This window comes from Anolis sagrei, chromosome 3 (genome assembly GCF_037176765.1).
Source record: "Anolis sagrei isolate rAnoSag1 chromosome 3, rAnoSag1.mat, whole genome shotgun sequence".
Lineage (NCBI taxonomy): Eukaryota > Metazoa > Chordata > Lepidosauria > Squamata > Dactyloidae > Anolis > Anolis sagrei.
The window spans coordinates 80,177,477-80,202,760 of NC_090023.1; the positions used below are offsets into that span (position 1 = coordinate 80,177,477).

General features: G+C 37.9%; 1 protein-coding gene across 1 annotated transcript in view; it reads left to right on the forward strand.

The window, feature by feature from the left end:
- The window catches only part of CFAP47 (cilia and flagella associated protein 47), a 318,966-nt gene that overhangs the window by 42,785 nt on the left and 250,897 nt on the right, over positions 1-25,284 (forward strand). Inside the window, exons 20-24 of the mRNA XM_060767112.2 lie at positions 3,080-3,224; positions 4,212-4,309; positions 11,767-11,929; positions 20,003-20,103; positions 22,565-22,724. Coding sequence (XP_060623095.2) covers positions 3,080-3,224; positions 4,212-4,309; positions 11,767-11,929; positions 20,003-20,103; positions 22,565-22,724 — 667 coding nt within the window. The remainder of the gene's footprint in view (positions 1-3,079; positions 3,225-4,211; positions 4,310-11,766; positions 11,930-20,002; positions 20,104-22,564; positions 22,725-25,284) is intronic.

The window sequence follows — 25,284 nt, forward strand, 5'->3', positions numbered from 1 at the left end:
TGTGGGAGGTTGGCATTCCCGAATTTCATCTCATAGCTTAACCTACAAATTCTCACAAGCCTTACAGATGTTGTTAATGATCTCAGTTTTATCCAAGTAAGACAATATGAATTGGTTGGTCAAGCTATAACAGTGCAGTAAGAGGAGGAGCAAAAGTAAAAGGGAGCCTTCTGCTATGCAAGATTATTGGGACAGAAGTGTCCTGTGCATGTAAATTTACTTTGTAAATGAAGAACAATCACAACAGTAGTGTTTTGGTGAATCTGAACTGTATAACTAAAGTTAAAACCAACCACTCAGACTTCTGTGTGTAACTATAATTGTAGTTGAGAATGAACATATATCTTTGCAACCTTAGTTGTAAAAAGCAACCTAACTTCAAAACTCCTCAGATTATTGTACAGGAGGGATACCAGCACGAGTTATCTTTTCACGATCATGATTCAAATCTGTTCCTAAATGTACAGAAAAAAACGGACTGCAATAAATACACGTAGTGGCAAGTTGATATAATAGAATTACGGCAGAGTCCTGTCTAGTGAGATCAGGGTATGCATAACAGAGTTAGCAATCAAGGTGTTGGAAGAGGCATTGGAGGAAAACAAGTTGAGAAAAGATGGAGCCCTTGAAGAACTGATGGATTTCTCCTCATATTCATATCCATCTCACTGTTTATTGGGGACTGATGAGGCTTGGAATTCATTAATATCTGGAAGGGTTGTTGTAGGGTTTTTTTCGGGCTATATGGCCATGTTCTAGAGGCATTTTCTTTCGCTAGTATGGATACTTGGGCACAGCATATTATTTGAGGACACAAAAATGCTGGACCACTCTAACAACCACCATGTCAGACTACACAGAGAAGCCATTGAAATCCACAAGCATGTGGACAATTTCAACAGAAAGGAGGAAACCATGAAAATGAACAAAGTCTGGCTATCAGTATTAAAAAACTCTACAATTACAACAGCAAAAAAAAACCAGAGAGGAAACAATCAGGCACATCTAATCACCTCTCAACAAAAGATTGCTCCAGGCACCAACAAGCCACACCAAACAACTGCCAGGCCATCAAATGCTAATCAAGGTGGTCAGTCGAAACATTCACACCTAGCTCCAACAGACAAAAGTTCTTTGTCCCACCTTGGTCATTCCACTGATATATAACCCATTTTCCTAGTTCCAACAGACCTCACTACCTCTGAGGATGCTTGCCATAGATGCAGGCAAAACGTCTGGAGAGAATGCCTCTAGAACATGGCCATATAGCCCGAAAAAACCTACAACAACCCAGTGATTCTGGCCATGAAAGCCTTCGACAATACAATATCTGGAAGGTTCCCTGATTCTGGTCTAAAAAAAATTTGCTTTTTGCAAGGTGGTTGTGATGTGTCTTGCTCTTAGGGGAGTTTTTTGTGTCCTTATATAGTCTCACCTCATTCTTCAGCCTTTGATATCTGCTTCAATAGGGATGGCATGTAGCCACCTGCAAATCTGAAATTTAGCCTCTAAAACATACAAGGTTCCTGTCTGGCATAAAGGTTCTCCTCGAGTTCTCTTGGCACTAGAAAATGACACCTGAGGAGATAGGAAGGGTGAGTAGGAACCCCCCTCCATCTCCTTGCACATCATTTTATCACACAAAGAGAACTTAAGGAGAACCTTTATGGTGGCTAGAGACCTTGTAAGTAAATTTTAGGGACTAAATTTGGGACTTAGGAGGAGGAGTGAGTGCCATCCTGCTTCTCAAAGCCCAAAGAAGTAAAATGGCTGTGGAGACTCACCCCTGGGTAGTGCCAGTTGTTAGTCCCCATAGGTCCAATACCCCAGGTCTTCAGGAAGGCCCGGATCTAATGGGGTATCTAATTAATTCATTTTTATCTGAGGTGTTGTTTGGGTGCCTCTGGTAAAAACCAAGATAGGTCCCAGTTTTTGGGCCCATCTGGATGGGCCAAAGGTCTCCCATGGTATTCTCGTAAAGAATCTAGTAAAATATAGGATAACAATGCTATTGTTAGGTAAATTGGTAATTAGTTACCAATAGGATGCTTACCAATAGCTCTGCTTCTTCCTGAAAAGAAGTGACTTTTGGGATGCCACAGGATTCTGTTCTGTGGCACCCCAATACTCAAAATCTTTATCAATGACTTAGGCAATGGAATAGAAGGCACACTTACCAAATCTATAATTATCTGAAAAGATTAGAAAGCTAGGCCAAAACCAACAAAGTGTATTTCAGCAGGGAGAAATGTATAGTACTGCACTGGCAATAAAAATGAAATTCACAAATATAGGATGGGTGGCAGTTGGCTTGGAAACAGTACTTGTGAAAAATATTTAGGAATCTTAGTAGACCACAAAATGAGTTAACGGTGTGATGCGGTAGGTAAAAACCAAATGCAATTCTAGGCTGCATTTAATAGGAGTCTGGTGTCTAGATCGAGGGATATCATAATCCCACTCTATTCGCTTTGGTCAGGACTCACCTGGAATTTTGTGTCCAGTTCTTGGCACCATAATTTAAAAAGGATATTGACAAGCTAAAACATGTCCATAGAAAGCTGACTAAAATGATCAAAGTTTTGGAAGCCAAGTCCTATGGGGAGTGGCGCAGGGTGTGTTTAGCTTAGTTCCTTTATTGGCGACTGAAATAATACATCCATATAACATTTGTTTAGCCTGAAAAAAACTTGCTATTTTCAGAAAATGTCCGAAGACACCTGCCTTATAGTTGATTTATATTAATATATAAATTGGATAAGGAAGAGTGTTTATCAAACTTACCTTTCAAGGGCACAAAACTAATGAAATTGAAAGTACAGTATGATCTTTTAACACTATTGTTTAATTCTCAAATAGTTTACACATATATCTAGATGTGAGTTACCCAACACTATTGGTAACTTGTTACATTGTTGTTTAACTGTAGAATTGTTCTTTTTTTTAAATAGAGTTTTCACATATTCTGTTCAGCATATTTGATCCCTCTCTCGACTTGCCTTTCCTAATACAGCTGTTAGGTGAGCTAATAGCATTTGTCATAGTTATTTAAATGGTTCTTCCATCTTATTTTTTTAAGCAATCCTTTAACTTTCCTGGTGTATATGTTGACTCGTCCCAAGAAATTCCCTTTTTTATTTGGAACAAAGGAAAAACCCGTGCCATGGTGACAGTGGATTTGTCTAACCATGATGCCTTTAAACTACGTTTTGCTCTTCAGCCAGGTATTTATTTATTTTTTGTTCTCTGGAATATTATTTGTAATGGATTACTTAGTTCAACAAAGGAGGTTGTTCGTATAGTAAAATGACTGAATTTTAAGTAAGTAAGCCCAAAGTTTCAGACAGCTATTTTATGAATGAAGTAATGGAAAAAATAATTTCACAGTGACTTGTTTTGCCATAGACATATTGACTGGAATCCTATTCAGGCACTCTTTCAGTGTCAGAATTAAAAAAGACCATGATTAAAGTGGCTTTGAAGAAAGTGCAATTCCTGGCCATATATAGGTGTATCTTCAGAAAGTTATGATTAATTATTTAAGTTGTTCATTGTGGTGAAAATAAGAGTGAGATGGATTTAGCTTTGTCCATGTACTTTTAATCTTTTCCATTCTACAACAGTTCAACACCCAACAGAACAGTATGCAGAACAAGACAAGATAACCAGAAACTATGTCCATGTATGCATACATTAACAACTTTAAAGAAGTTGAACATTATAGAACCACGTAGTATTCATAATTTGTTAGCTTAGTGAACTTGGAAGTGCTTTAAAGTACCACTTACATCAAAATTGGTTAAGATTGCTTACTCTGTTATTGCCCACAAGCATAATTCCTGTTGCTGTACCACAGGAGATATTTTTGTTCTGCTTTTGATGGCTGAGATAGTTTTATGATAGCTGAACAAGAAAGTCTGTGAATACACACACACACACACATATTAGCGGTGGTACTATTCACATAAATTGTAGTATGTGAGGGTACTTAGGACTCTTCCTAAATATGCTTGTTTGGTAATATATTCCAGTTAGTTTAATACTTACTGCAGTAGCGCCTGGATTTTGGGTTAGAAGATTTAGAGATTTGGGTTAGAAGATTTAGAGAGTGATGTGCACAAAAAGATCAGTTTTGGTGTTGACATTGCATACTTTTGCTAAATTATTTTGAGCCTTTCCACTAATTGACAACAAATATTACTGTTTTCCAGAAGATGAACAAAATATCCCAGAGCAGCCTTCTTTTTATTCTACAATAATAGATGCAAATGCATCTTTGGAGTGTTCACTGATTTTCACACCAAAAGAGGTAAATATTTGAGTTAATACTATTTCCACCAATTTTTTGTTCTTCGGGAAAATTATTTGCTTTTATCCTGTTTATAAAAACCAGCATGTCACCCTTATCAGAAAATTGCTATACAGCAGCCTGTATGGCATGATAGCTTATTCTCCATAGCATTATTACTTTTAATAGCAAGTAACTCAGTGCCTTGGAAATTAAATAGACCCACCATATAATATAAAGATTTGTATATATATCTATGCATATTGTTAAATATATGTATACATTTTAAAATTCAAAACTGCCTGACAAGATTCTGCGGGCATACGAATATTGATGCCAGTTATGTCCCTCCCCCTGACTTTTGATTCATAGCACTATCTTGTTTCATGGACAAATAGTTTACCATATACGAATACAGTGAAACCTCAACTTTTGAGTGATCCAATTTGTGAGTTTTTTGAGAGCCATCTGTCACTTCGTGTTTTGCTTTGAGATAGGAGCAGAAATCAAAGTTACAAGCTAGTGCAAGTGGTAACGCTAGTGCAAGAGCATGGTCATGCCACCATCTTAACCTGGACTTCAAGGGAAAGTTCCCTGCTCTTGTTCACTTTGGGAGATTGCTCTTGTCTGCTTTGAGGGATTTATAAGTAAGAGCTGGATATTTTAATACATAGCTATTAAGTGAATCTTTTTTTGGTGAATTCGTCCTTAAAAATACTGCTGGGAGCAATCAGCTACAGTCATCCATGGCAGATCATCATCATGAATGTTTTTTTCTTTTGGGGGGGGGGGGCAACAATGGTGGCCTGCTGTGGCTGGTGCTCAAGGAGCCCAACTGGGGTGTTATCAGGAGCCCAAGAAACCCAAGACAGATGTGTAGATGGGCACCGGAAGTTATGCAGTGCGATGTCCAGTTCCATCTACACAGTGCCTGCAGCTGCAAAGACCTGGGTCTTCTGAAAGACCTGGGTCTTTCCAGCTGACAAATTATTTCAGAACAAAGCATAGTTTTCCTTTGCTGTCTGGATGTGTTCAAATTGAGCTGTTATTTCAGTGGAGATGGGAGGAAAAGCCATTAGAAAGTATAAAATATTTGCTTTATCTAATTGGAGACATCTTAGGTTCCACCACTGTTTAAAATACACTAGTTCTAATAAGTTAGAACTAGACCACAATGTCTAACATTTCTTTCAAAAAAGCTGGTGAAATGTTGGTAGAGTTATACAGTCGGCCTGTGATTTACTCTGAGGGTTGATTTCAGGACCCCTTGTGGATACCCAGATCAGCAGATATTGTAGTCTCATGACTTACAGTGATGTAGTAAAATGGTGTCCCTTATGTAAAATGGCAAAATCAAAGTTTGCATTTTGACATGTTTTGAATGTTTTCGAGTCATGGATAGTGGAATCTGTGGATACAGAGGTCTGACTGTAGTTTCATAAGCTGCAGCAAAAATATGGAATTTAATAATAGGTACACTCTGTGTTTTTGTCTGATCCCTTGAGTTAAATTGTTCGTTTTTAAGAGCATTAAGTTAGAACAGTTTTTTTTCATGGATATAATTTTCCCATTTAAAATAATCATAAATATTCAGCAATCTTCTTTAAAAATGCAGTTTCCCCATGAGCATAAGCTGCCAATTAAAATGAAAACCAGAGAAGTACTGTCTGCAGTTGTTTATTTAGATTTCACTTAATTGCAGGCATATTTTTAAGGAGTACATTCAAATCCCTGTACATCTTTTAAAGCAAAGGTGATATTTATTGGGATGTGTAATATAATTTTCTTGGTTAAGCATGTGTTAAGTGAATGGAGGTGTGGGGTGGGGTGCATTGCTCAGTTTGAAAAGAATTTCATTTTGAAAACAGGAGCTTTACAGACAAAAGTCCTTTGTCCCACCCCGGTCATTCCACAGATATATAAACCCATTTTCCTAGTTCCAACAGACCTGACTACCTCTGAGGATGTTTACCATAGATGCAGGCGAAACGTCAGGAGAAAATGCCTCTAGAACATGGCCATATAGCCCGAAAAAACCTACAACAACCCAGTGATACCAGCCATGAAAGCCTTCGACAATACATTGAACATCTCTATGGGGAGAAACTGTTCCAAGACAAAAACTAAGGACCAGGAAAGCACATCTACTGTGCTCCCTAACTTTCCTTCTATGCTGCAGATACACAGATACCATCCCACAATTTCTCGCAGCCAAAAGAACTTTCAAAACATCACACGCTCACTGGATCTATGACCGCTTGGAACGCAACCTCTTACAAGAGAGAATTCACTCCATCCGCAAACAACTCGCAAACACAGACAAGGAACTGCTGCACCTCCATATCAACATCAGCCAGAAGATGAGTTCCCAGGTCTGGGACAAAATAGACAACCTCATTTACAGAAAAATGGAGAAAAACATGGCTGTCCACACCAATAGACAAAAACAAAAATTCTACAAACTCCAAAAGCAACAGCTGAAACCAGAACTGGATACATCACAGACTATCATCAACCTGACAGACAGACAACTCTCTGAAGACCAAATATCCATACTAGCAAAAGGAGGAAATTTTTCTGTAACCACCACTAGGATCCCAGTAGAAAACATCATTGCCAATGTCGAATCAGCAATTTATCACCTCCCTGAGGAAGAAGCAGCAGAAGTAAGAGGGGAAACAGCAAGTATCCTGAAAAAGGCAAAACTCTTCCCTCCAGGGAAGGAAAGACAACAAGGAAGGAAAGGAAAGGAAGGAAGGAAGGAAAGACAAGCCATCAGAGACCTCAACTCAGATCCTGATATCATCATTCTCCCAGCAGACAAGGAGAATGCTACAGTAATCATGGATACAGAACAATACAAGGAGAAGATCAGAAAACTTCTGGATTCTACTATATACAGAAAACTTAAACAAGACCCAACTTCCAAAACAACCAGGAAAACCAACACTCTGATTAAGAACTCATCAGTCAACTTCGACATACGACAACAGCTTTGTAAATCGGAAGCCCTTCCACCTAGGCTTTATGGACTCCCAAACATCCATAAGGATTCCACCCCACTCAGACCCATCATGAGTGCCATTGGATTCCCACACGTACGCAAAATTTCTTGCTGCACAGTTACAAAGCCGTATTGGGCTCACTACACACTACATCAAGGACTCAGCCCACTTCATAGAAAAAATCAGCAATCTCAAGCTAAATACCAATGACAAACTGATCAGCTTTGATGTGGTGTCTCTATTTACCATGGTCCTGGTAGCAGGCACCATTGCACTAATCAACCAGAAGTTCCCAGAAGACATCACAGCTCTGTTTCACCATTACCTCACCACCAACTACTTTCAGTGGGACAATGAGTTCTACAAACAGAAAGATGGAGTAGCTATGGGGAGCCCTCTCAGCCCAGTCATAGCTAATTTCTACATGGAACACTTTGAAAAACAAGCCCTGGAAACAGCAACAAAAAAGCCCACGATATGGTTCAGATATGTGGATGACACTTTCACCATATGGAGCCATGGAGAAGAAGAACTCAACAGGTTCCTGGACCATCTTAACAGCATCCACCCAAACATCCAATTCACCATGGAAAAAAAAAAGGAAGGAAGATTGTCTTTTCTAGATGTCCTAGCCATCCATAAACCAGATCAACAATTGGGTCACACCGTTTTCAGAAAACCCCCACACACAGATAGGTATCTACATAAAAACTCCAGCCATCACGCAAGTAAAAAAAGAAGCACCATTAAAGCTTCTGCGAACCCCACCTCCTTCAAGATGAACTGAACTGCCTAAACTGGGCTTTACAGGACAATGGATATTCCACCTCAGACATCAGAAGAGCTGCAAGACTGAGAACAAGCCACGAGAGTAAAGACAAAGATCCACCCAGAGGAAAAGTGTTCTTGCCATACATCAAGGGAACCACTGACCGCATAGGGAAGCTGATGAGGAAACACAACATACAAACTATCTACAGACCCACCAACAAAATCCAACAAATGCTAAGTTCAGCAAAGGACAAGAGGGATCCTCTCACTTCTGCAGGAGTCTACCGTATTTCATGCAGCTGTGGACAAGTCTACATAGGGACCACCAAACGCAGCATTACCCAAACACGAATCAAGGAACATGAAAGGCACTGCAGACTACTTCAACCAGAGAAGTCAGCCATAGCAGAGCACCTGATGAACCAACCTGGACACAGCATATTATTTGAGAACACAGAAATGCTGGACCACTCTAACAACCACCATGTCAGACTACACAGAGAAGCCATTGAAATTCACAAGCATGTGGACAATTTAAACAGAAAGGAGGAAACCATAAAAATGAACAAAATCTGGCTACCAGTATTTAAAAAAACTCAAAGATTACAACAGCAAAACAACAGAGGGGAAACAATCAGACACATCTACTCATCTCAACAAAAATTGCCCCAGGCACTGCCAGGCCATCAAATGCTAATTAAGGTGGTCAGTTGAAACATTCATACCTAGCTCCAGCAGACAAGAGTCCTTTGTCCCACCCTGGTCATTGCACAGATATATAAACCCATTTTCCTAGTTCCAACAGACCTCACTACCTCTGAGGATGCTTGCCATAGATGCAGACGAAACGTCAGGAGAAAATGCCTCTAGAAAATGGCCATATAGCCCGAAAAAAACCTACAACAATCCACGAGCTTTACTTCTTCTCAGATAATAATTTTTGCACTAAAAATTCAAACCACACAATTTTTTTCTAGCAGGCTGTAAATCCTTTGTTATTGTTGTATGTCTTAAGACTGAACCATGAGGGCTCTATCATAGGATTTCCTTGCAGGATTTAGTTAGAGGAGATTACCCATTGCTTTCTTCTAGGTGGACAGAGTTGCCCAAGGTCACCCAGTGGGTTACATGTTGTTATTGTTGCTATTCCTCCATTATTCTAAACATTATTTAAACGATTGATTGATTAATTTATTGTTGAGAGCTGTTGGCCATTACAATAAAACAAATAAACACAATATAAAAATACTGTGTATCAATTGAATTTTAAAATGCACTCTAACTGTATGGGACAGGAGCTGAAAGCATGAAGACAAGGACATTGGAGATGTTTTACAAAACAGCTCAACATTTGCTTCCCTGCACAAGTGTTACACAATATGAAAAGCTCTTTTTGATCCTTCCTCAAAAAGAGTACCATGATATTTTGTTCTGAACCTTTTATATTCTTTGAGAAATAATAGAACAGAAAGCTGTATCTTAGAGAATTATATAATGGTCGAAATAGAACGTATTTTGAAAACCAAAGAATTTACCTTGTCCTTGTCAATAGAATGTTAAAACTAGCGAGTTTGCAGTTTTGCAAACAGAGTCAACAGAGTCAAATCCCCTTTGAGCCTTGAAATACATAAAGCATTTCTTAATTACTTTCTTTAGAGCAGTGATTCTTAACCTTTTCTTCACCATACATGCCATTTTGATATTTTTTGTTGCCACAGACCATCAAGTACATATTGATACATATACAAGATTCAAAGTATTTTAAAAATATCCCAGGCTGAGCTGATTACATCCCACTTCTTTGATGTGGAGGAATCAAGCTTGCTTTTTGTTTCTCCACTCCAAATGCTGCTCTGACATGCATTGGGGGGCAGAGCTATACACATTCTGCTCTGTTTGTCTGAGTGTGTGTAATATAGTTCTTCAGTCACAGACATCCAAACTGTGGCTCTATCTTCTCTGGAACTGTTATGCCTACCCCCGTTGCCACTGGTTATACCAGCCAACTGGCTAGCCACTTATCATCTCCCTTCACCTCCAATTCAACACACAGTGGCAGCCTGAAAGCCTGTCATTCTACACACACTATTTTTCCACTGCGGTTGAAAAGCAGTGAATGTGTATGTGCTCATGGGGTGCACACACATAGTGAGAGCAAGACAGAGAGAGCAGAACTTGGGAGCCTCAGTCCCACAGTCAAGCATGGATTTAAGCAGGGCTTTTCCAATATATGCTGCTGAAGCTTGCTTATATTTTGCTCAAGGACACGTGCTGAAAGGAGGAAGGCAGGAGGGAAGAGGGGTAGCCAAAGATTAAGTGAGTGAGGAGGGACACCTGGTTAGAGCTGCAGGGACTGGTTTGGCTAATTTGTCTTTAATACAGGGCTGTCTTCTTGTCTTCTTTCATTTTTCTTCTGAGTTCCTGGAGGAAACACCCAAGACAAGGAGATGGGAAGGTAGGCAGAAGAGAGGGAGAGTGGGGAGGCAGAGCTCTGCTGTTTCTGCTTGGTCTGATGGGAGGGATGGAAATCTTTCTCTCCTCCTCCTTCTCTCTTCCATCTTCACTTTTAAGCATAGGGTTGAATCCAAGAGGCATCGGGTGGGGGAAAGTGGATGCTCATGCAGCAGAAAAGTCTACAGAAAGTGGTTCGAATGCTCAGCTTCCTGGCCACTCCTTTTCTTGTTTGCACCCAGGCAGTGTCAAGTCATATGAAATTGCTTCCATCTCCTCCTACTGTTTACCATCCCAGAGCTTTCAAACCGTGTACCTGAGAGCTGATCCAAGTAAATGGAATGATGGGTTTATTTTTTTGGGAGAACTTTAAAGACAGGACATGTATGTATCCTGGAAATATTGTTATGATGGATGTTTTCCTCCCTGCCTCCATTTCATTCATTCAGCTGTGAAGTTTATTTTCTTCAGGTTAAACAATATTTCTGATGGAATTTATCAAGTTAAATAACAAAAGCCCATGAAGTGTATTTCCTTTGTTACCCTGTGTGTTATTATTCAGATTTCAACACACCCCCAGGTCTAAAAACTATTATTTGCTGTGCTGGTCTTTTATATGCCAGTATTTTCTATCAGTTCAAATATTAACCACATTTTAAGTTGCAGTTTGTGGTGCATACATCAGATCTGGGTTAATGTTGTTTTTGGATAGAAAGATGTCTGTCCTAAGTTTTTAAGAAATGTTATTAACAAAATGAAAGAAAATAACATTTAATGTCTTTTAAATGAAATCCTTTTATATCATGACTGCAGAAATAGAAATACTTCTTATTAGTGGTTTCTCCTGAATATCAGATTGGAAAATATGAACCTTTGAATTCTGTTTGCAGGATAATATATTATTCCTGTCAGGGATACTTCAAATGGCTGAGGAAAGAGAAAGTACACATTTACTAAATGAATATTTTGCCTGGAAGGATAGTTCTGACTGATGTTTTTAATTTCCTCTAGAAAATTTAAGATATTTACAGTTGTATGATATTGATTTCTCTTCCCTTTGTTGTGAAAAATGCTACATTTTAATGATTTCTATGATTTCATCTTGATATGGATTTTCCCTTCCATGTTTTGGGACTGATTCTTGTACACGTGCAAAGTCTTTAGAAGCCTCAGGCATTCAGGTGAAGTTTTAATAAATTATTGATACCTTCTGTTGCCTAAGAAAGTGACAATTTTATGTGCACCCTCTAGGTGGCAGCCTATGACTTCAATCTTTTAATAAGTATTAATGTAGCTGAACTTCCATCTTTATCGTGCACCAGGACAAGTCATGCTGGCTCAGCAAAGCATATCATTGTCCCACGACCTCAGTCATTGACTATACCTACTCGGATATGCAAAGTTCAGGCAACTGGTATGTATATTTTAACAGTAATAAGGACTGTGTATATATAAAATGTGTCACACCATCAATTTCTTGATAAAAGTAGAGAAAATGAGTCTCGCTTATCTAACATAAACAGGTCAGCAGGACATTGGATAAGCAAAAAATGTTGGATAATAAGGAAGAATTAAGGAAAAACCTATTAAATGTCAAATTACATTATGATTTTACAAATTAAACACTGAAACATGTTTTACAACAAATCGACAGAAAAAGCAGTTCAATACACGTTATGTAGTAATTATAGTATTTATGAATTTAGCACCAAAACATCACAATGTATTGAAACAGCTGTGGATCCGGGCAGGAGGCAGACTTCATTGGATAATACAGAACGTTGGATGAGCAAAGGTTGGTTAAGTGAGGCTCTACTGTATTAGAGAAACACTGAATTGAGAAACACCTAAAAGCTATCTCGTCTAGTGCTTTGTCACCCATCGACTAGTTTTCACTTTTGCTTGTCCTGAAGTGGTGAAAGAAATATTAAAGCCCAGGACACAAAAATAGAAAAGAAAGAACCAAAAAGAAACAGGGAACAGGTCAGCCAAGAATATGTCAGTCCAGAATGAAACAGGTTGTAAACCTGAGTACAGATATGTTCCTATTTATTTGGGTAACTTGCTTTCTTCCTTCTCCCCTGAGTTACATCCCTTCTGTTGTTTCTCTTTTAGACAAGGACTGTATATGTACAATTGGATCTCTGCATGCATGGATTCTGCATCCACAGATTCAACCATCCATGGCTTGAAAATATTTTTTAAATTCCAAAAAGGAAACCTTGATTTTGCTATTTTATGTAAGAGACACCATTTTAGCATACACTGTATATAATGGGGATTCGGGCAACTGCAGATTTTGGTGTCTACGGGTGGTGGAATCAAATTCTAGTGCTTACCAAGAGCCCACTGGAGGGATTTTTGTAAGCCACCATCAGAGCCGTTTTTTATTTAACAAGTACATGTTCTTTTAATAGACAGTAATAAAAATCCAGACAGTTGTGATGCTATTCAAGTATAATGTGCTAGAGTGTGTTGATAGAAAAGCAAACCTGTGCAACATCATGTTTACTTGCTCCTCCATTTTCTCTCTTCTTTCTTTAATGGAAAAGGAGATGAAAAGCTTCTGAAATTTTAACTAACATTCTTCTGAATGTGTGGAATTACCGTTCTGTTAAAATGTAATGTAATAACTTTGGTTCTTCAACAGACCTAAATTAGGGCAGTGTTGTAAGTAGGGAATATGTGCACTGCTGTGGAAAAATAACTGCATGTCTTACAAGACAGCCCATCAGCACAAGGCAAGACAAAGCTGCAAACCTACATCATCTTGTAGTGCATTCCAGCCATACTCATTTTGAGATGTAGACAAGATAATTTCTAAAGTCTATTGGTTGACTTGGTTGTTGTGGGTTTTTCGGGCTATATGGCCAAGTTCTAGAAGCATTCTCTCCTGACATTTCATTTGCATCTGTGGCAGGCATCCTCAGAGATTGTGAGGGCGAAACGTCAGGAGAAAATGCCTTTAGATCATGACCATATAGCCCGGAAAAACCTTCCACAGTACATTGTGAGGGCTATTGGTTGACATTTTTACTGTACAGCTAACAAAAAGAGATTAAAAAAGTAATCGGAATCATACGTACAAAACTAGGTTTCTGTTCAATTAGACAAAGTTTTTCCAGAAAACAAAACAAAAAAATCTATAAAAGGCAGTTTGCTTCACTGAGGAAAAAGAAAATTAAAGTGTCTTGTTATCTAACAAGCCGGCATGGTCCACAGCAGGGACACTGTGAACCTGGACAATAATATTGTGAATCCACCTGAGTGCAGAGCCAGACAGAGCAATTTGTTCTTTTAAAAATCCTTTCCCTCTAACTTCCAAACCCACAAACATGATACAGTTCTGTGTTGATTTGGAGACTTTCTTCTGACTTTTATTATTCAAGGGATATTTCAGGGACAATGACACCAGCGAAGACCACAGCTCGCAAGTATCACCTCATTCGCCACACCATGACAATTTATATTACTTCAACGCACAGGAAAAGCACAACAAAAAGAACATTGACTGGCCCAGAAAAATTGGAACATGGAATTGGATTTCTACATATAGAATGCTTTTTGTCCTTGCTCCCAGACTGCGATAATCAGAAATAAAACCCATTTCATCACACAATCTCAGCAATATGAAATGGAATGCTAAAGATTGATAAAAGAGCGATGGTCATTATGAGCAAGTTGAATTGTATACAGGAGATCTAGAAAAAAATCCAACATCATATATAACAAAGTCCTTTCTAAAGATCTCACTGATGAATACGAGGAAGAATTGCACAGATTACTCAAAGAATTTCCCGTTGATGTACGGAACCAATTCCAAGTGGATACCCCCAGAAAACTGAACCAGGCACCTTCTGTCTGCTACCCAAAATGCATATACCTAGCAACTCAGAAAGGTCCATTATCTCAAGTGCTTGAACTGTTACTATAAGGTGATCTGACTTCTCAGATGATATGCCACCAATGTTCCAAGCTCTTGTATGTAAGTGATAAAACTGATTTCCTGAACCCGAAAAGAACAAAAGAACATCCTAGTAATTGGAAGTGTGGAATCTCTATACCTCAACATCCCTCACAGTAATGGACTACAAGTCAACAAGAATACCATTCTGACTAGAGCTACAGTAGACATAGACACCATTCTTCTACTTTGTAATTACTGATACATATTTACATGTTCGGAAATATCATGTATCTTCAAACCAATGGCACTGCTGAATGGCACCATAACATGAAAAAAATTGTTATGGCTAATCTGGTGCAGTGACCCTTCAGCACATCACTCAGGGCACTTCCAGACATGGGGAAAACCCATATTGAAACAGGTTTAAAAATCTGGTTCAGCAAGGGTTTTTGTCCTAACACCTCCCCCCAGGAAGCCCAAAGAACCAAGATAGATGTGGGGACTGACCCGTGGAAGTCAGTCTCCACAGGCTCAATGCCCCACAAGACCCAGATATTTCAGGAAGGCCTGGTTCTAATGGGGTATCTTATTAATTCTCTTTTAGTGGAGGCGTCATTTAGATGCCTCTGGTAAAAACCCGGCAGGCCCTGCATTTTGGGGTCTGTCTGGAAGGGCCCTCATAAATCTATTCTCTCTTTGATGTACAACAGTGTCATTTTAACTATCTGGACACATGGAAAAGAATAACTTGAGAGGTCTCATAATTATTTCAACAGTTTTGATCATGCCATCAACCCGAGCCTTGAATTGTACAAGTTCACTTTCTTGACACTAAACAGCTTTCTATACCAAAAGTCTACTGATTGCTACACATGATATCTAGTTTGCAACTAGAAAATATAGGCAAATCTATTGTTTACTGTTAATTTTCCCAATACATTTACATCAGCACTTGTCTGACCAACAAGACAAACTCAAAACCCAGGATTTGAAGCCGAAATACCTCAAACTCATAGTTCACCCAAGGAGGTAAAACAGCAAATCAACAAGGCAAGACTGGTACTGTGGGGCAATCTATTTCAAAGCAGACCAAAAACAGAAAATGATCGAATGCCACTTGTCATCTATAGCTTTTAGCTGAGATTCTCAGATGTATAATCAGTGAGATACAGCCATTTCTGCAAAATGCTATGGCCCTTTCACAAGCTCTAGATGTCTGTCCTTTATTGGCTTATAGTCAACTCCTGAACCTGAAAAATCATTGACCCACAATATGATACATAACATCAATGATAATAGTCTAGAAGGGGACAAGACCCTGATGTAAACCCAGGTGCAAACTGTGTTCCCAAATTTACTGTGGCAGCAATATTACAGTATTAATGAGTACACACAGCTATCCAGTAGGGCTGGGCGGTTTCGTTTCGTTAATTCGTAATTTGTTAAAAATTCGTTATTTTTTTTTATAACGAAGCGATAACGAACCATTCTGGAGCAACTTAAAAACGAAATGAATTTTTAAATTTGTTTCGTAAATGCTTCGGATTCGTTATGTATTTGTTTCGTTATCGGTTTGAGGTCGTTTCGTTATTATTTCCGCATGTCTGGGGCAAGTTTTATAGTTGTTTTTTGTTTAATTAGTGAAAAAAATTATAATATCACACCAACAGTCAACAACAGAGGGAGAGGGAAGCTTCAGAAGTTCCCCCTGTCCCATTTGGAGGTTTTTTAGCGTATTGCGCGGTCGCGTCCGCCATTAATGAATCGATTCGTTATTGTTTCGTATTTGTTTCAATAATGTTTCGTAATTTTTTTAACATTTACGAAATTTCGTAAATATCAAACTTTTTAAAAGAAAAATTTCGGAATTCTTTTAAATATCGAAACACAAAAACCCCCCAAAAACGAATCGATTTTAGAAACAAATTTTTCCGTTGTTACCCAGGCCTACTATCCAGCATTTATGGAAAAAAAATATCTTAGATTAACATATAATCTCCAAAAGGGAATTTTATTTAATCATACAGCAGTCAACATATATGAGGTTGCAATACCAGTTTTGTTTTTGTGTACCTTCAGGTCATTTCTGACTTATGAGGACCTAAAGAAACTTCTCACATGGCTTTCTTTGCATGATTTGTCCAGACTGCATTTAGCTTTGCCTTAATAAAATCATAGAATTATAGTTAGAAGAGGCCCCTGCCATGCAGGAAAAGCGCAATCAAAGCACTCCCAAGAGATGGCTACCCAGCTTTAACTTAAAAGCCTCCAGGGATGAAGTCTCCAACACACTTCCTCTGAGGCCCATCTACACAATACCTAAACCATAGCATTTACCAGGTCAAAAGTGGGAGTAGTTACATGATGCTACCAGTAAATCTGTGCTTATTCACTGCAACGAATGAAAAACATGGGGTAAAAACATCCCTTTTTATCCCAGTCTCAATTTATCCCAATTCTGGCTGGAAAATGTGCATATTCACATTGCTGTATATCCCTGCACTCGCAAAACACATGTGATTTCCTGCACTCCCCCGGTGTAGACTGCCCAGCACATGTCTACTTTTTAAAAGCCGGAAACAGCTGATCAGCTGAATGGGGTGTGAAATGAACACACAGCTAATCTAAAGGAAGCACAAATGGAGAGCAATTAGAACTCTCTGAAACTCTTTATTTTAAACTTTATAATATTAAACTGAGCATGAATAAACAATTGGGGAATGAGAGAAATCTGGCAGAAGATTTTTTTATAAAAAAAATCATTCCATTATGCGATGAACCGCATATGCGCATATTTGAATCTGCTTATATTATTTATATTATGATATATGCATGTGTGCATAATAACATATATGGTCCAGCGCATAAAAGGGTGATTTTTCTAAAAAAACCCGCTTCTGCTGGGCGTTCCCTGTCAGCCCTCCATGTTGTTCTGATACAGAGGAAGCCTGTGAGGATGGCGGGTAACCCAGTCCCGGGACTAACAGGTCTGTCTGGGGACCCGCAGTCAGATCCTAGAATTTTTTAACCCCCATTTTAAACCTGCATTTCTGTGCTGTTTGGAAATGCCCCGAGACTGGGAAAGTGTGACATACAAAGTGTCACAGAGTAGGTTTCCATGGCTGAGGAGTAACTGAAGCCTTGGTTGTAATCCAATGCTCAAACCATTATATCATGCTGGCTCTCAGCAGTTTCATTAAGGAATAGAAAATATTAACTAGTACATGCAAAATGGAACACAGTTGCTTCAGGATGGAGAGATACAAACTGTAAATGATATCCTTAAATGTGGGGTGACCTACAGAGAGGCTGAAGTGAAAAATTGGTCCTCACTCACATATACCCAGTTGTCTACCCTTGCAATATAATTATTGTTTCCACTCTCCAGCCAAAATATGGTACTGTTGCATTTTTATAAAGTTGTTTCTCATTTTAAACCTAATTTGTTCCAGTCACTCTGGTTTGTTATTTTAATATACAACACCATCAGATATTATATCCTATCCCTGCATCCTTTTTCTAAGTTAATAAGACAAGGATACTCAGTCTTTTGTGGAGTTTTTCAATCTTGCTGTAAAAGAGATAGCACATGTGTGTATTACACTAGTATTACTTCAGAGTGTAAACGAGGGATTGCATGTTTAAATACACCCTTTCATATATCCCTGCCAGCATGGTTAGAAGGAAAAATGTTAGGATGATCTACTCATAGGTAATTAAAAACAACAACTCTAGGCATGTGCAGCAAGTGATCTTTGACTTGCATTTTGAGATGGCATGGCTGTTTATCATTTAATCTTTTTTTCCTATGATGATCATATTTATACTACCTTTATTATTTACTGCTTTTGTTATGTTGTTTTATTTTTTACTGCTTGTATAGAAAAGTAGCCTTTCTGCCTTCCTCATAGAAATGTACAATAGAGTCTGAGTGTGTAAATAGGCTGTTGCTGCTCTTTCCAGTGTATGTGCTCAAATTCATATATTATTTCTGAATGATTAAAACATAGTGTTTCATATTTGATTTCTTCAGTTCTTTGTCTGTAAATATCAGTATTTCTTTCACTTTTAGAATGTCTTGCCCAATGCTTTTATTGATTTAGTTTACCTTTCAATAGTCATATCACCTTGTTGGCTCTTATTCTTTAGTATTGTAGTAAATATTGAGGTTTGGGTGCTGATCAAGGCAGTCTCCATGACTACACTCACAAATAAAGTTCTTTCAGATAGAAGTGTTGATCCATACCAGCAAATTACTGTTCAAGACAAAGCCAACCAATAGCAAGAGCTTGGAAATATATATAATGTTGATGGAAAAATCTATTTTTTTTACTCCAACTACAATATAGATTGCAGCTAAGGTCAGAGGGGACAAGGGAACCTGATCGGATTTAGTCACACGTGATCGGACTTAGTCACACGTGATGTCTTTATTCATCAAAAAGTTTTGTCTCTCTGACCTGTGGGTTTTAGATTCACTCTGTGATCAGCCAGTGTTGTTTCTCCTTTATTATTTCCCAAGGATTCCATACAATTTTCTAAACTTGTGATATTACAATTTATTCTTCGTAGAACCTGAATCTGTATTAGTAGTGTTTTGTATTAGTGCACATTTTCTTAAGCTATTGATTTCCTTCACATTGTCAATAGTCCTCTTTGAAGAAAAAAAAAAAACAATTGGGAAACTTCTGACTCAGTCTAATAAGTAGAATTTAGAATATGGCATAATCCAGAATGTGGCTGGCAGAAAATATTATTTCAGATATACAAAATGGCACATTCTTGCTAATTGTATATCTCTTTTCAGAAAACTTTTCTTTACAAAAACCCTCCAACGAATAAAAGTAACTTCTGTTAACCAGACAAGATTACCTGTTATGGAAAAAAATAAAATTAAACCAAAAAATATCTTGTGAGAGTAGAGAAGTCCAAAGTAGATGTTAGATAATGTCATAGCCACAAGTGATCAGACAGTTCTGGGATTTCAACTTGAAATTTGACATTATTATGCCACTCTAGGACTTATTTGAACCAATGATTTGCTAATTTATTTCATTTTTGTGCTTCAAACAATGATTTGGAAACAAGACATTATTGATAGATTACAGGTTCAGTTATGGCAAATTATGATTTCAAGAATAGAAGGGGGAAGTGGAAGCCTTGAGCAATGGAGAAGGAGCATGCAAACCTCATAAATCTCCTAGAGGGTCAAATTGATGTCTATTAGAACAATCCCTAGTAAGAATATTAAATTGAATATGATGAAAGATTAGTTATTTTATGTTTTCAAGAGCAGAAGAAGTCTGTGCTGCGTATTTACTGGGGTTAAGAGTGCAGGACCCCCTTTTTTAAATACCCAAGAGTACACTCCTCTAAGATTCTCTAAGTTCCCCAGCATATAATTTATTAAATCTGAAAATAATCTAATCCACAAAAGTTAAATCTGCAAATGTGGAAGGCCAGCTGTATATCAGTTCCAGGAACAAATGAAGTGGCAATTGTTTCTACTAATAACAAAAACTTTAAAATGTATTTATTGAGAGATTAAATTTAAATGTGTGTTTGTGTTTCTGTTTCTAGTATTGCTGCCACCATTGCAAGTTTCTCCTTTAGAGCTCTTATTTCAATATAGTATGAGAACTATCAACTTGGGTGTTGTAAGTGACAGCAATAACATAAAGGTAAGCATAATAGTGAGATGGATAGATTTTTCAATATATTCTTCACTATTCTTCAGATTTTTCTGTGCATACTACCATTCAGCTGGCCACCCATCTTCTCCTTTTCAAATCAAATCTTTATATTATTTAATTTGCTTTTCCAGAAGAGCAGAATATAAAATGTAAGAATGACACTTCTTGAAAGTGAATGGCAGCAAGCAAGTTTATAATATATAACAGAATTCTAGGAGTAAAACACCACTTTCACTTTTATAATCCCAGGAAGTGAATATCTGAGGGAAATGCTGTAATTAGAAAGTAAAAAATAATAATAATGGAGGAATAGAGAAGATGCATGAGAAATTATGAACAAATCTGTGTAAGCCTTTGACTTTAACAGTGCCCAATTTCTCCTTTGGTGCAACCACAACTTTAGATTTGTTCCTATTTTTTACAACCACCATTTATTGTCTTGTCTGGACCAAGACAAGACTGTGGTTCATGTAGTTAGTTTCAATAAACCATATTTAAGACTAACTATAGTTTAGGATTTTGAGTGCTAAATGGGAGCTAATTTAAAATAAAATTAGTTTTCCAGTCTTCTCATAGATGGCATCTAATTGGAAAGAGTGCAGGATTCCAAGGTTTCCCCAGGTTAAATCATATTATTGCAATCCATTGCTAATTGTCTAAAAGAGGCTATTCAGTAAAAATCTCTTGTTGCTGTGCAGCATGGTGATAATGCAATATTTATTTAATAATAGAAACATGTTTCACTTTTCATGGAAAAGTCTCTAAGACCATCCTTCCACCTCCACTATTAGCCAGAAATGTAGACAGTGGTTTGAAGAATTCATCAAAGCAAGTTAACCCTTAGAGGAATATTTTCTGTAAGGTCTATAATAAGTTATAGATTATTGGGATGTCTTCATTAAAATTTCTGAGGCCTAGGTCATACATGAATGTTGGTTGTTTTCTGCACAAGCAAAACGGTCTCCATTGAGCAGAAGTTCTGAGTCCCTATTAAAAGGTTTTTTTGTGTGTGTTTTTTTTGCTACTTAGGTTTTGCATGTCATTAAAATGCTATCTGCCATTATTTTGAATGCATTTTTGAATTTTGCTCATAACTGCTACAAAACATTGTTTTTTTATTTGCTATTTTCTGGTTTTTTTTAAGTAGGTTGTTCCTACTCTAGGAAAAGCTCAGGTAATTTGTTGCCCTGTATATACCGATAAACTATAAACTTTACCTAAACCTCTTTATTATTATTATTATTATTTATTATTAGATGCACTTATTAACTGCCATTCTCAGCCCATAAGGGCGACTCATGGCGGTGTACAGTACACATAAAAGATAATTACAAAGCTGGTTTCAACAACATCTAAACTAACAACACTTATAGACTACACTAAAAAATCCGCTTCGTCTCATAGTGGAATCATAACCCGTCTCATATTCTTGTTCCATTCCAATTCTTCATTACCGTAATGTTAGTACTTAGTTAAATGCCCTCTCGAAGAGCCATGTCTTAAGGCTCTTTCGAAAGGACATGAGGGAAGGCGCCTGTCTGATGTGTGCAGGGAGAGTGTTCCACAGCCGGGGGGGCCACCACCGAGAAGGCCCTCTCCCTCGTCCCCGCCAGCCGTGCCTGTGAGGCAGGCGGGACCGAGAGAAGGGCCTCCCCAGAAGATCTCAAGGTCCTCGTGGGCTCGTAGGCCAAGATGCGGTCCGAGAGGTATTTATTAGTCCATTTGATAAGATGGATAGTAATTGGACTATAACACTAGTCTTTTTTAAGTTTTTGGAGAACATGGATATTGTTCTGTTCAGTAAGTATGATGTTGTAAGTCTTGCCCAGGAACATTGAAATGTACATAACTGTGAAGTGCTGAACAGGAGGTGTTGGAGGATAGCACTGGAAGACATAGCTAGGAAGTGGTGACCACATCTCCTGATGCTGGGTCTTGGTCTGTGTTTGAAATTTGTGCATGGGATATGGAGCTATTCAAGAAATATCCCTCTAACACTGGTAATTAATTGTCCATAGAGAAGCCCCATTGTATTAGAGTAATGAAACTGATAATGCTCCTGGCTTTCCCCCCCCCCCCCCCTATTTTCGCTCAGTCGTAACCTCATGGAGTAGACAGTGTATTTTATTGCAGTGTAGCTACTACACAATGCAACATAGCCAACTTTTATATCCAATCCTGTCCCACATGACCAGCCATCCCCCGCAGAGGATCGTTAGATATCTTTTAGAGGACAAGTGCCACAGGGTGACTCTCATAATGGCAAAATTTCTCACAGTGGCAGCAAGGCTGAGAAAGCAAATAACTTCTGATAGGGGTATTACTTGAAACTATGTATTTTGTACAACGAGCTTCTCCTGAGATTGGAAAATTTATGACTGTTGGTTTTACTGATGGGTCTCTGGACCGTAATAAAATTGTTGTTGTTTTTGTTGTTTCCTTTTTTCAGAAGTTATATCTTGAAAATATCTCAAAGAAAGACATTACTTGGAGATTCAATCTTGATGCTGCTGGCAAAGCAATGGATGATGGTATCTTCAAATTTAGTTTACATACTGGGGTTCTTCGTCCAGGCCAATATACAGTTATTACCATTTGTTTCTGCCCATGTAAGTATTTTGTTTTAACTTATTCTGTGACCTAAATCTACTTGTGTATTCCAACTAAAGTAGACTTATTCAATTAATAATAAATGTTGTTGTGTGCGTTGTGTGCAATTAATAATAAATGTTGTTGTTATGGTGACCCTAAGGCAAACATATCATGGCAAGGGTTGTTTATAGGTGAGTTTTCATTGCCTTGTTCTCAGACTGGCGGCCCTTCCAGACAGGGCCCAAAATGCAGGCCCAGAAAACCAAGGAGGGCAGCCACCCCCTCCCCAACCCCCCTCCTCCAAAAGCTCTGAAAAGAAGGGAAAACTTACTGAGCCACCATTAGGCATCTCTGGAGCTGTCCTGGTGTGTACCAACGACACACAAGGAGGTGGGGGGCAAATCACTCCTGTCCCTTGCCTTCTGGCAAGTCATTGATATGCACCTGGGGACCTCCAGAGAAGCCTAATGGCGGTGTGGTAAGTTTTTATTTTATTTAAAGGCTTTTTGGGGGGGTTGGGGTGGCACCATTCATGCTGGAATGAGGACAAACCTCCAGGAAAACCTGGAGGGCTAACTACATTAAACTGCATTTTATGCAGTTTCAAACTTTTAAAATATATTTAATGTAGATGCACCCTATTGAGTTTCTGAGGTTGAGCAGTGATTTGAATGCTGCTCTCGTATTTTAGTCCAATATCCAGAGTATTACACCATGTTGACTCTCCTAATGGAGTTTATAATTTACCATTGCTAACTGGGACAGACAGATTTAGAGTTGTATGCTTAAGATTATGCCTTTCAAACTGTTTTGTATAATTTATAGAAGCTTTACTATGCATGGTAAATGTTTATTTTATGCGTTTTACTAAGTTGTCTATTCTAGTAAAGCAAACGTAATTTCCCTACAATTTCCAAAGTAGTAGATTGGTAAAGGAAGATAGAATTTAGAAATTCATTCTGTATAAATGAATGTGTCACCTGAAATTTGAATTTGACTTGATGCTGCCCAAAATTGTTGGTGTGCAAATTGTTGGTGTGCAAAATAATTATTATTTTCAGTATTATTGTGTTCTGAACACACCCACTATTTTTACATACACATAGAAACTCAGGAAAGAGAACATTGTTTTCAAAAGTTTAAAGAAATTAATCAGTTTTGAGACTTCCCTTCTTGGAGCATTAGGGCAGAGATTTAGTTTTTTAAATGTTGAAAATATTCTTAGGCCCCTTCTACACTGCCAGATAATACAGTTCAAAGCAGATAATGTGGATTTTATACAGCAGTGTAGAAGGGGCGTTAGTTGTTACATTTTCCTTTTTATACTGTGTTGTACATAGAATTAAGAAACATTTTTTTGCAGCCCAAACCAAACTTGAGTTGCTTCCCATGCCCCAGTTTAAAAAAGATTGGTAGAGAAATGGTTAAAAAAGGGCATAGGGAACCATAGGTTTATAAATATCATTCTACTACAACTCCCATAATACATTACTATTAGCTGTGGGGATTGTAGACGAACTATTGGGGAATTGTACTTGCTATAGAACATATTTTTCAAGAGGAAAAACATAGAAAATAATTATGTTATATAGCAAGTGTACAGAATTGAAGGATATCGAGAGTTCCTAAATTATTTTATAATGTTGTGCATGGTTTCATGCCACTAAACTGCACTGACCTTGGTAGGAGTTATTTCTGTGAACATGCACAGGACTAAGTTATCAAAGTCACGAGGAACTTGTGTTATATAGAGACTCACTTAGCCAAGCATAATTAAATGTATCTTGAGAGAAATGAATTTTTGTTTATTTCTAATCCTAATTGAACAGATGTTCCTTTCTCAACTATCTCCACAAGCATGCATGATCAAATATTTCCAACCTTGTTGGCAGTAGTCAGGATCAAATGGCCAAGAGGATGAAATTTTGGTAATAGTTGTTCCAGGTTCTTAATTGAATCAAATTGTACAATTGAGGAAGAGGCTTTCCCAGCTGTTTACAATATTGCATAGTATACTTTTTGATCTTTTAATTGAACTCAAATAATCCCTGAAATGTGCCTTTTTGAATTGAAATAGATATACATGTTGTTGATAAAGTATATCTTGCCTTTTTGAATATTTTGGCCTTTAACACTAAATGGAAATGGAAGCAGCACTATTGGAATGGATCAGCATTCCCTGATCTTTGATCAAATTATGAAAACTTAAGAGAGCTTGTGTGGACCCTAAATATTGGATACCAATTTTTCAGTCAGAGCAATAAATTGTCATATCTGATCCTCCCATAGAAGTCATTATAAACTTCTGATTCCTTGGTGATAAATAATCAGCAATATTAAAAATAAAATTAAAAAAAATCATACATGTACATGCATAGCAATGTTTTGAAGCAATTTGGCTGTCATTGTCTTCAGTGGCACAGGGCTGGAAGTGGAAAATAGAACTCTGGAGACTGAAAATCCATAATGTGACTGTGCGTTAAAGTTCTGGTCACCATAGTAGAACTCGAAAACTGCAGTTGAGAGAAATTATAATGATATGGCACTAAAGCAGCTTCTGTTTGGAAACATATTTTG